The sequence below is a fragment of the Prosopis cineraria genome, unplaced genomic scaffold, assembly GCF_029017545.1.
Source record: "Prosopis cineraria cultivar Desert tree isolate PC_DT_omini unplaced genomic scaffold, ASM2901754v1 PC12, whole genome shotgun sequence".
NCBI lineage: Eukaryota > Viridiplantae > Streptophyta > Magnoliopsida > Fabales > Fabaceae > Prosopis > Prosopis cineraria.
In genome coordinates this window covers 33,893,943-33,907,125 of record NW_026555343.1, presented here as the reverse complement: position 1 = coordinate 33,907,125, position 13,183 = coordinate 33,893,943, and the positions used below count along the sequence as shown (strand labels likewise).

Below are 13,183 nucleotides of genomic sequence, written 5' to 3'. Positions count from 1 at the left end.
TTATTTATTTATTTATTTTAAAAAGAAACCTTTTAATTTTTTTTATTACAAAATGGATTGAAAAATTATATATAGATTAAGACTTTTGACTGGTATATATGTGGTAGCGTATTGCTGCACATGATATACTAATTACCTACTCCCTCCAGTTCAAAATATAAGCAATTTAGTATATGTGAAAAAAAATTCACCATTTTACCCCTTGTATTTATTAGCCTAGATATTTGTGTAAGTGTATCTCTCACTCATTATAAAGTACTTTGGTAATTTAAGCTAAGGATGAAAAAGGAAAATAATATAAATTCTCATGGGAATGGGGACTTTATTGGTATATGGATTTTTTCTAAAAATTGCTTATATTTTGAATCGGAGGGAGTATATACCAATGTTTTCATAACCAGACTAGATATTGAACTAAAAAAACAAGCAGTTTAAAATGTTCACATGGTCCAATCAAGTTGGATCAATTGTCAAATCGATGACATAATAGTTAAATTAAAAAAATTATATATGTATATAATAACCTAAATATAAGAAATAAATATAAAATTATTACTTAACTTAAAAATAAAACCAAATATTTTAAATTTACCATGATTTAATAAACCACATGACACAACATAAAATTAAGGAAAAATTACAACCAAGGATTGCTGGAGGAATTTATTTACTTACAAGTACCAAATGATTTTGAAATTATACCGCAGTACCAAGGGACCAAAAAATAATTAATTTTTAATGTGAAAAGACAAAATTGCCCCTCAATCTTTTTTTTTATAAAAAAACTCCTCAACCGGTGGCTAGACCATCTTGTTGGACTTACTATTTGAGCTCGACAGCAATAGTTGGACCACCACTAGAGCTCCGACGCCGATCACCAGATCAACAAAGGAGGTAGACTATTTTTTAAGGTGGCCAAAGTGTGGTTTGAACGCACATCCTCTTGGCCACCAAAAGGATTATTAGCCATTAGGCTAACAAATTTGTTTCAATTATATAATGCAAATATATATATATATATATATATTTAACTTTGTTTACACTTTGCATGCCAACACTCATCAGGAGCTCAATGGTTACTTATCATTTTACAAATAGCTACTCGTTAAATTATTAAAGGGACTTGTCAGCAAAATTTAATATGCATTGATTTTTATAAATGCTTACTTATTTTTATTACTAGCAAGTTTCCATTAACAATTTAATAAGTAATCATTTATGAAATAACAAGTCTCATTACTAGCTTTGAAATTTTTTTTGATAAGTTGATAAGTAAATTTTAGTAAATTAACAAGTTCATATAAGCTTTTGACATGCAAATTACTTTTGTTAATAAAAACAAGTAAACATTTATAAAAAAACACTCCATATTAAATTTCTTTGACAAGTTTTCATTGATAATTTAACAAATAATTATTTGTAAAATGACAAACCTTGTTACTAGCTTTGAAATTTTTTTTGATGACTTCATAAGAAAATTTTAGCAAAATAATAAGTTCCTATGAGCTTTTGATATGTAAAATTTTAGTAATAAAAACACGTAAATATTTATAAAAACCACTCTATATTAAATATTTTTAACAAGTCTCCATTAATAATTTCATGAGAAATTATTTGTAAAATGAAAGCTCTGTCACTAGCTTTAAATATTTCTCTTGATAACTTGATAAGAAAATTTTAGCAAAATAGCAAGTTCCTATAAGCTTTTGATATGTAAAATTTTAGTAATAAAAACAAGTAAACATTTATAAAAACCACTCCATATTAAATTTTTTTAACAAGTCCCATTGATAATTTAATAAGTAATTATTTATAAAATAACAAGTCTTATTATATTTTAAAATTTGCTTTTACTTTTCATGTCAATACTTATAAAGAGCTTAATGGTTACTTGTCCTTTTACAAACCGCAACTTGTTAAATTAATTAAGGGGACTTTTCATGATATTAAATTATTAAATTAAATAATAATATTTAAATTATTAAATATTAAATTTTTTAGTATTTTAACTAGATTTATTAAATTTTATTTGAATAAGACTTCAGAATGCCCAACGCTCCTAGAAAAAGAGTTCATAGATAAATTAGTACCATAAAACATAGTCAGAGTCTTACTATCATTGTATGTAGATCTTACGGACATGTCACAAAGGTAGAAAAAAAAAAATTAATGGCTAACTAATAGAAGGGGATTTTTTGTTTCTTAGAAAATAGTTTAGGAATAAAGTTACCCCAATATCAGTACAGGGTGCTCAATGTTCTTCGAAAAAAAGTTCAAAGATAAAAATACATCTTAACCCAAATAAAAAATACATTATTGAAATTACTATGACTAGTTGAGATTATTGTTAATTTTGGTTGGGAAAATTAAAATTTACACTTGGGAATGTATTGTTTCCCACTGTGAAACTAAAATTAACTTGTAAAACTTTTGAAAGACATTTATGAATATATGATAGTCTTAAAAATTTACCAAAATCACTTTTGGATATGAAGTTAATCATTGGTAAATTTTTATTCTTGTTAATATATAGGTAAACTACTTAGAAAGTCAAGGAAAGACACTACTAAAATTACTATTATAGGTTAAGACTATTATTAATGTCAATTGGGGAAAATAAGGATCCCAATTAATATGGGTTGAGACTATTGAATTTGCTATTATGAGTTGAGATTATTGTTAATACCATTTTCAAGTTTAGATTCTAGTTTTTCCAACTGAGATTAGAGTCGAAAAAACAGGTTAAGCTCGTGAGCTAGCTTGTTTAACCCACAAAATTTGACGGATTAGATTGAATAAATTAGTTTGTTTTTTTAAAATGGGTTGGGCTAGCTTAACCCACAAAACTAGTAGGCTAAACAGATTAGTCCGCGGGCTAGCATATTTTTTAAGAATAATTTTTTTATTTTTTAATCACATTATATCTTTTTATAAATCTACAATAATGATAATATCTCTCAAATATATAATTTATAACTCCCAAATATGTTCTTTACATGTGAAATATAATATAAATCTTTTTTACAATTTGAAAATAAAATTTTTATTATAGTTTGCAAATCAATGATTTATTAGTTTTTATAAAAATATTTTGAATGTATATTATTTATTAATCTCATAAGATCTATTGATTGAAATCATAAATATAAATTCATTAAAAAAAATAATATGGGTTTATATTTAAATGTTCTTTCCTAGTGAGAAAGATAATACACCTAGGCGAGAAGATGATTAATAGTAAAAATTTAGCAAAATAAATTTTCTTGGTTGAATTTTATATTTCTTTTATTTATTTACAAGTTCTTTAATTGTTAATTTATCTTAAAATGTGAAATAAATATATATATATTTATTATATAAATTTTAAATTGTTAAAAAAATTGATAAATTTTTGTGGGCTAGGGGTAAAGTTGGGTTTTTAACCCGTTTTATTTGGTGGGTTAGCTCAACTCAACCTGCAAAAATACTAACCTACGAGCTGGCCCGTAACCCGTTTATCCAGTACTATTTGAGATTAACAATAATTTCAATCTATAATAGTAATTTTAATACTTGAAATCAACTTTATAAACTCATATATTTTTAATTTTAGGTAAGAAATATATTTTATTATTGGGATTTCAATAATTTGAGGTTCATAATTGTAATCAATGGTCTTGTAAGATTTTTAATTGTCATTTTCTCTTATATCTTCTTGAGGACTGAAATTATATCCATTCTGAGTTCTAAAACTCGTATTTGCGGCCTTATATGTCTGCTATGTTTTGCACTTTTCTTGACTTCCTAAGGGATATTCAGAGAACCCATTTGGAAAAATAAAGGGTACACTAATAGTTGCTTGAATGGGATATAATCTGTTATTGTTTATGCTCCTGCAACTGCAAAATTACTACATAATAGGCCTCGCCTTCGATGAACTCAGGTTTTAACTTACCAAACTAGTTTATTTATCATGACTAAACTTCCTGAAGTTTTTCATGATGGCAAAATTAGCCTTTGGTTGAAAATCCCGTGCCCTCGTCTGGTCAAAATGTTATATTGGGTTCCTTTTTCAGATTACTTTATTAGGATCCTTTGATAGTCGTATAATTATTTTTTCTTTTGTTTATCATTTTGTTATCATTGTTCAATAAATTTTATTATTTTTAAAGTAAGAATATAAAATATTTTTTATCTTGAATATACTTATTTTATTTTGTCACACTGTAAAATTTATGTTTTCATTTTATATAAAGCATTGTGCATATCTTGTCTTTGTTCAGAAGTTTCATGCTTAATGCAAGTATATCTTGATTTTGTGTCCTACAAAGTTATAATTAAATAGAAAATCATATCACTGTTTTTCCAAATTTCAATACCTATGAGACATTTGTTTATTTGAATTAGCGTCTCCCCAAAAAAAGTTAGAAAGTGAATGAAGGGACATTGATAAGGATAAGGATATTTATTTAATCCACAACAATCAAGATTTGAAAGTGAAAGCTCTCTCTTTTCCATTTCAATCACTATAATTGCCCAACACTGCTCCCACTTTCCACCTCATTCAACATCTCTTTAAATAAAGCGCTAAAAGATCATGGATCGAAACTTTTCTTTTGCTATTACTAAAGTGAAGATTAGAAAAGAAAGAAAAAGAACAGAGGATGGTGGGTTGTTGAAGTGACGAAAAAAGAAAGAAGTGACACCCATCAACGTCCACTGCAGATTGCACATGCTTATTCTTCTTTCAAGCTGCAGCAAAAGAAGCACTTTTTGGTCCTTTGAATACTTATTGATGTCATTTCCATCCGCTTTTACTTTAAGCTAGCACATTGTTTTCACTCTCACTGCAATTCCAGTTATTGATCCTATGCTTCTCTGCTTGCTTATACATGGCTTCTGGTTTAAGCTCCATTGGGTTGACTCTGCTGTCATTCTTGAAGTACTGACTTGTGCACCTTTTTTAGTATAAACTTCTTGAGATTTGGCTCTTTCAATTTTCCCCTCTCCATCTCCCAAAACACAACAATTTTATATTCAATTATAATTTGACTGTTATTTTTTTAAATAATTTTTCTTGACAACCTCACCGGGATATTTTAACAGCTTCATCTTTGCCAGCTCAATCTGTCATTATTTGGCGGGTTGACCTCCCGTATTACCAGCTCTAAAGCAAGTCAACAAGTCAAGACTCAAATGTGAAAGCATCCCCTCTTTTTCCTAACTCGGAACATCTTTGTTGAACATTGGGTTCTAAATTGCCAACCTCCTTTGATTTTTATGACTAAACTCCGTAGGCTTTAATGACGACGAATGGACAACTTTGAGGTCGTATATCTTCGTGTAAGACTTAAATTCGCTAAGCTGTACACAACCTTTCAATTACGTACACTGGTTCTAAGCTGCAGCAAAGTAAGCACTTTTTGTTCTTCTTCAACATTTTTTTTAATCTCAGTGTCAACTCTTTTCTTCTCCTAATGAAGCTCCTATTATTTATCCTATGCTTGTCTAATCCATTCTATATCACTTCTACCTTGAATTCGGATGGGCTGATTCTATTGTCTCTCCTCAACCACTGGACTTCTGTGCCTCCTTCTTTGAAGTCCAGCTGGAAATCCTCTGATTCTACCCCTTGTTCTTGGATAGGAATAAAATGCGACCGCTACAGCAACGTGGTCTTCTTAAACCTCACTGCATCTCAGATTTTTGGACAGCTTGGGCCAGAAATTGGACAGTTGACTCACTTGCAGAACCTTTCGTTGGCAATAAATGGTTTCTCAGGAACAATACCCCCAGAGTTAGGCAATTGTAGTCTGCTTGAGTATATTGATCTTTCTAAGAATCAATTGTCTGGAAAAATGCCTCCAGAAATTGGAAACTGCAAATCTTTGAAGTCGTTACGTTTGTATTCCAATCAACTAGAGGGACCAATTCCAAATAAGTTGGGAATACTAAGTCAGCTGGAGGACCTTGAATTGTATTCCAACCATTTGACAGGCAAAATTCCAGTTACCATTTGGAAGATTCAGAGTGTCAAGCATGTCCTTGTTCATGATAATAACCTCACCGGGAAATTGTCTTCTGAGTTGACAGAGCTCAAGCATCTGAAAAATATCTCATTGTCTGACAACCAATTCTTTGGACCAATTCCTCAAGGTTTGGGAATCAATAGTAGTTTAGTGATGCTAAGCTTGATGAATAATACGTTCACTGGTAACATCCCGCCAAATCTTTGTTTTGGAAAGCAACTGCGCACGCTGTATTTAGGTCTTAATCAACTTCAAGGGGGCATACCTCAAGATTTGGGAAAGTGTGCAACTCTTGCACGGTTAGTTCTCAATGACAATAATCTTTCAGGGTCTATTCCTAAATTTGAAGGTAATCAGAATCTTATAATCATAGACATTAGCAAGAACAACATCAGTGGAGTAATTCCATCGAGTTTGGGGAACTGCACAAATCTTATTGGTTTAATGTTGTCCACGAATAACATTATAGGTCTTATACCCTCAGAGCTAGGAAACCTTGTGAAACTTCAGGTTTTAAATCTTGCTCACAATAACCTAGTAGGTATTTTGCCACTGCAACTGTCAAACTGTACACAAATGTCTACATTTGATGTAGGATTTAATTTTCTTAATGGTTCATTCCCATCAAGCATAAGGAGCTGGACTAGAATAAACAGATTGATTTTAAGAGAGAATCATTTCAGTGGGTTTGTCCCATATTTCTTCTCAGAGTATGCTCAGCTTCTCGAGCTACAACTTGGTGGAAATATGATCCAAGGAACAATTCCTGCATCAATTGGATCATTGGTTCACTTGTATGAGTTGAATCTGAGCGCTAATAAATTAACAGTTGGGATCCCCCAAGACGTTGGGAAGTTGAAAATGCTAGAAAGTTTAGATATATCCCTGAACAGTTTGACAGGGAGCATACAAATTCTTGGTGAACTTGTTTCATTAACAGAAGTCAATATATCTTACAACTCATTCTTCGGTCCTTTACCAGAAAGGACGATTCAACTACTGGATTTATATCCATCGTCATTCTTTGGCAATCCTGGCCTTTGTGTTAGTTGTTCGACTTCAGATGGCCCGAGTTGCATAAAAACTAGCCATTTGAAGCCATGCGCCACTAATTCAACTGACCAAGAAGGCAACAAGCATTCGAATTTAGTAGTACTTGGACTAATAGTGTTTGTCATTTGCTGGTCATCTATCATTTTCCTGTCAAGCGTAATTTACCTATCATTTGTCATTTACATCCGCCAGTTTGGTCAAATATCTTACATGGAGGTCAATGTTAACTGTGAAGAGCAAGAGGCTTTGTTTTCAAATCACGAGGGGGGTTTTAGAATTATTGACCTAATGGATGCTACAGATTTTCTACATGATCGATATATAATTGGTGAAGGAGGGCATGGGATTGTTTATAAAGCTGAACTTGGTGTTGGAGTTTTTGCTGTTAAGAAGGTTAAACTTGCAGGGAGCAATAGGAGGAAATTGAACTTGGTCAGAGAAATTGAAATGACTAAGAACTTTAGGCATCAAAATCTAGCAAGATGCTTAGGCTCTTGGATATGTGAAGAATATGGTCTAACCATCAGCAGGTGCATGGAAAATGGAAGCCTTAACGATGTTTTGCATGAAAGCAATCCACAAACATGCTTAGCTTGGAATGTTCGCTATAAGATTGCTATTGGAATAACAAAGGGATTGGCATATCTCCATCATGACTGTGATCCTCCCATATTGCATCGAGACATCAAACCAAAGAATATACTTCTTGATTCTGATATGCAGCCTTGCATTAGTGATTTTGGTATTTCCATTACTTTGGACGAGTTTGCTCTGGCACGTTTGCGGTCAACATATCATCTAGGTACTCGTGGGTTTATGGCACCAGGTAATTGCTATTGTTCAGCACTTGGTTGATTAGTTTCCTTTCTCTCAATAAAACTAGAATGGATTTCATCCCTAGAAGATGATGGGCCTGTTTGTTTAATATTTAAAAATACTCCCTCCGTTCAAAAATATAAAATATTTTTTGAGAAGTTATATGTTAAAAAATATAAGGCATTTTTAGTCTTTTGAGGTGTAATTATTACATTTTTTTTAAAAGTATTCCAATTGATAAATGATTTTATATTTATTGTAGGGTATTTAATAGGGGTAAATATGAAAAGATAGGGTTGGTTTGAAAGTAGGTAATTACTTTATTGAGGGGTGAGGTTTGATTAAAAATGCTTTACATTTTTTAATAGAGGGAGTAAGTGATTTTTATGTAGCTTAGAGATTTTGGACCCGTTTATTTAAGATTAAAAAATAAATAATTTTTATGTAGTTTATAAATTTTTTAAAAAGAGATTTATTTTGTAGAGATTTTATAAAAATCAAACATTATTTTATCTTTGGATACAATAATAAAAATAACAATCATTAGTTAGTTATTTTTAAATTTTATGAGATCTTTCTTAATTTTTGTTTTATAAAAATAATTTATTATTATATTATTTTAAAATTTTATGATATCTTAGTGTATCTCGCCTCATTAAAACACTCTCTTCCATCTATCGCATTACATTATTTTTAGGAGCTACTCAAAATAGCTTTTTAAAAGAATGAAATCTACTTCTTTTCAGATTTTGATTATTTTTAAAAGTTTAAACAAACATCATAAAAACTTATAAAATAATTTTAAAAAAAATAAATGATTTTTTCATGAAATAAGCTAAAACAAATTGGCCCTTTTTATAAAAACAGATTTATTTTATAGATATTTTATAAAAAGCAGATAATATTTTATGTTTGGTTATAATAATAAAAAGGTGATTATTAGCTGGTTATTTTTAAATTTTATGATATCTTCCTTGATTTTTTGTTTTATAAAAATAATTTATTATTATATTATTTTAAAAATTTATTATATCTTTACATATCCTGCCTCTTTAAAATGCTATCTCATCTACCGCATTATATTATTTCAGAAGCTACTCAAAATAGCTTCTTAAAATAATCAGAAATATACTTTTTTTTTCAAAGTCTGATTATTTTCAAAAGTTTAAACAAACATCTTAAAAAATCACAAAATAGATTTTTTTTCAAAAAATGAGTGATTTTTTTTTATAAAATAAGCTAAAACAAATGGGTCCATTATTTATGCAGATGATGAATTAACAGTAAAGGCTTGTGGGTTAATTGTCAAGGGAAAGCAATTCACCATCCACATCGGGAAATTACTGGTTCCCTAATCCCATAAACCAACTGAAAATATATGAAAAGTATAATATTTCATCCAATTTTACATGTTTACATTATCTTAGCAGAGATAGCATGTCTGGGAGTTACGAGCTGTGAACTTGATGTATATAGTTATGGGGTGCTTTTGCTTGAGCTGATAACAAGGAAGAAAGTATTGGATTCCTCATTTATGGAAGAGGAAACCACTTTAGTAGTGTGGTTTAAATCTATTTGGAAAAGAACAAGAGAACTTGAAGAGATTGTTGATTCAAGCATTGCAAGGGAGATTTCAGATTTAAATGTAATGGTGCAAGTTATGAAGGTACTTTTGGTGGCTTTAATGTGTACTGAGACAAATCCAGGAAAGAGGCTGAAAATGAGAGATGCTGCTGAATTCTTTGAAACATCCATTGATCCAGGTAGGACTTGTGTCCAATCGACAATGACAAGGGCTATTAACTTCCATGAAGTCATATTTACAATAAAAGAAGGGAGAATGACATTTACAGCCCCCTTAAGAGAATTTGTCATAATTAGGGCCTATCAGTTAAGGTTGAGCTTTTAGCAATAACATATACGTGTTTTTACAAAATAATATCTGATACGTTCTTAATGCGATAGATTTCCTTAAGAGGATCATAAATGCCATTCTCCCACAAAAGAATTTGTTAGATTAAAACCTCTTGGCTTGTTAGCCTTCTCTCTCCCTGTTTTCTTCTACATCGCCTTCCTTATATTCTCTTAACCCCTTTGGATATCCAGTATCTGTGAAGTACTGTTTGATTGACCACACATCTTACGCTAGTGCTTAATTCCATCTAATGACACGTCCTGAAAGAAACAAGGAAATCACAAAAATAATCACGCTTCCTTTCTGCTATCATTAATCATTACTCCTAAGATGGTTATAAAACACAAGGGTTTGATATGTAAGCTATTTCTAGTTATCGGAAGGGCCGTGAGACTTCTGTGTTGTCTAATTTATACAGGAATTTTTGTTCAACACGACAGAGCTTCATTTCATTTGGGGAATTCTCTTGCTACTGCAGCAGCCTCCATATTTTTTGAGGTAGTTTGATTAGCAGGGCGAGACTACCATCAAGTAGCTCTCTTTTTTAAGTATTATTTTTTAATTTTTAGTTCTACTTTGAGTATTCATTATTTATCTCATTTTCATTGCTTGTAGATAATTTGAAAATTTTCCAACTGGTGCTTTTTCTTCAGATAAGTAGGGTTTTAACGTTAGAGAATTATGTAGAATATAATTATATCCAACCAGCTGGATGCATGGCAATAACCTCCATAAAATTAAATGCCAAAATACTATTCATTTCATGCCAGGATTTGCATCTCTCTCCCCTGTTTATACTAACAGTAGTTAGATGGGTTCCTAGCAAATTATTTAACTGACCCTATCCCCTAGTTCCCATGTAACACATCTTTCCTCTTTGATAGCATATGGATACTAATGAATAGGCTGGGCATGAAAGTCTGAGGTGAGGTCATTGTGATGCCTGTGCTGGTTGTTATCCCTTTTTACCCATATAGATTTTTCTTCATCTATTATGAATACTGTCTCTGTACACCCCCCCCCCCCCAAAATCTTTGATAATAGTTGCTTCCGTAAAAGCTTTTTCCTTAAATATCAGATGATGTTTTCTCCTCTCTTACTTGTTAATCTTCTTCATGAAGCATCCCTTAAATTTTGAATTGCAATATTTTAAAAGAATTTAATGCAACTATTTCCAATCTCGAAGGAGGAAGTCGATATACCTGCCAGTGAAGGTTCTTTCCCAATTCTTCACATACTGATGGACGCTAATACAAACCCAAACAATCTGAATATCATCGGCAGAGGAACTCATGGAGTTGTTTATAAAGTTCCACTAGGTCCAGTCCTAGTTTATGCAGTAAAGAAGGTAGCATTTGCTGGGAACAAAAGGAAGATCCAAAGCATAGTTAGAGAAGTTAAAATCCTTGGAAAGATTAGGCACCCAAATATAGTCAGATTGCTAGACTTTTCGTTTACAAAGGACTATTGTCTAATCTTGTACAATTACATGATAAATGGAAACCTTCATGATGTTTTACATGAAACGAACCCACCTCCATCCCTGGAGTGGAATGTCCGTTATAGGATAGCTGCTGGAATTGCTGAAGGATTGGCTCATCTCCACTATGTGCGCCTTCCCGCCATAGTGCACTGTGACATCAAAGCAAAAAATATACTTCTGGACTCTGATATGGAGCCCCATATAGCTGATTTTGGTATTGCCAAGCCTTCGGATCAATCTTCTTCTTCAACACCATCTTCACCTGTTTCAGGCACACTAGGTTATATATCACCACGTACATCTTTTACCCATTTATGAATATGAATATTCTCTTCCTTTTTTATTTCTGAATGCTTACATAAAATAACATGTTCCCGTTAATCCGTGGCAGAGAATGCATATACAACAGCAAATACTAGGGAGTTTGATGTCTACAGTTATGGGGTAGTGTTGCTTCAGTTAATAACCAGAAAGAAGGCAATGGATCTATCATTTATGGAGGGAACTGAGGTAGGAATTTGGGTTAGAACTCTGTGGGAGGAAACAGGAGACATTCATAAAATTGTTGATTCAAGCCTTGCAGAAGAGGTTAGGAGGAATTCAGATGTACTTGAACCAGTTACCAAATTGCTTTTGCTGGCTCTGAGTTGCACAGAGCAGAATCCACACATGAGACCCACAATGAGAGATGTTACCAAGCAATTACAAGATAAAGAAAGCTTCCAAGTTCCAACTCCTTAATCCATAGCTGATCCACCCATGTAAGGCACATGATTTTACTTTGTTTCTTCTCTCAAGCAGTGAAGTAACTTGCGCAGCTAGCTTCCATGTTCTAATTAACTCCTTCAATTTTGTAAAAGAAACTGCAATGGTCAATTCCTTGTCATGTAAGCAAATTTAGAATGTCAAATAAAGTTTCAAATTTGTGTACCTATACTGTTTAATGATTAATCTGACAAATTACATGCTTTCAAATTATAGCTTCGGAAATTTTTACTGATGATATGTGGTAACATCACTTGAATGTTATATCTCTACATACCACATGCCCTTAATGTCATTCTGAGTTCTCAGTCTTGCAAATTGGTTGTGACCTATGACTTTATACGCATATGGTAAGGAATGTCCTGTGCTTTTGTTGAATTCTTAGGATAGGAGATGTTCAAAGAATCCTTTTAGGATATACTCTGTTATCTATGCTCTGCAACATTGCTACAACTTTGTTCAACTTAGGCTTTAAATTACTCCCTCCTCCCATTTTATAAGACATTTAAAAAAAATCAATATTTCAAAATTTAATACACTTTAACAAAAATAAAATCTTATTAATTATGCTTTTTCAATATTATTCTCCCATTGTTTTTTGTTATTAATATTTTTCACTAATGAAATATTAAATGAAAGATATTTTGGAAGTTTGTATTTTTGTTTTTAAAAAATAATGTTGTAAATTGTACTTAATGAATTTTATTATAATGTATGATTTTATTTAAAAGTATTTTGTAAATTGAGGCGGATGTAGAACTAAATTATCATAAATAAACTTCCTAATGATAAAAAATAATGTTTTTTCCCTTTAGAGGAAAAAAAAAAGATATTTGAGGGTTATCTTGAGCTACACTTGTCAAAAAACTTTTTTTTTTGTTCAAAAATTTGAAAGAAAAATATAAGTGCATTCATAGCACTTGCGGCCGCTAAAAACAAAAAGTCCGCATGAACCTTGGATGAAGAATCACCTTTCTCCTTCCTTTGCTGAGAAAATTGGAAAAATGACAACTAAATTTAAAGTGATCAATTAATTTAATTTAAATTTTAATTAATTTCATAATATCAACAAAGTTTCATGTGTTTTTTTTCCTTCGACAAATTTGACTTATAAAAGAATTACCTAAAATATCTTTTTAAATA

The 13,183-nt window shown here is 31.2% G+C and overlaps 1 protein-coding gene across 3 annotated transcripts; it reads left to right on the top strand.

The window, feature by feature from the left end:
* The first annotated feature begins 5,287 nt into the window (after nt 1-5,287).
* LOC129289575 (receptor-like protein kinase) lies at nt 5,288-12,250 on the top strand. 3 transcript variants are annotated; one of them, XM_054926364.1, is made up of 5 exons: nt 5,288-7,887; nt 9,308-9,640; nt 10,211-10,290; nt 10,979-11,489; nt 11,667-12,250. In XM_054926364.1, the coding sequence occupies exons 1-5, from the start codon at nt 5,457-5,459 to the stop codon at nt 12,014-12,016; spliced, it is 3,705 nt and encodes a 1,234-aa protein (XP_054782339.1). In that variant the 5' UTR covers nt 5,288-5,456; the 3' UTR covers nt 12,017-12,250. The 3 variants fall into 3 exon arrangements, with proteins under 3 accessions (XP_054782339.1, XP_054782338.1, XP_054782337.1); XM_054926363.1 differs by having other exon boundaries at nt 5,289-7,887; nt 10,979-11,555; XM_054926362.1 differs by having other exon boundaries at nt 5,289-7,887; nt 10,979-11,570.
* Nucleotides 12,251-13,183: the final 933 nt, after the last annotated feature.

Coding starts and splice junctions, on each gene's coding strand:
- LOC129289575 (XM_054926362.1), top strand. CDS start 5,457: ATGAAGCTCCTATTATTTATCCTATGCTTGTCTAATCCATTCTATATC. Junction 7,888..9,307: donor TCGTGGGTTTATGGCACCAG/GTAATTGCTATT, acceptor TTATCTTAGCAG/AGATAGCATGTCTGGGAGTT. Junction 11,571..11,666: donor ACTAGGTTATATATCACCAC/GTACATCTTTTA, acceptor AATCCGTGGCAG/AGAATGCATATACAACAGCA.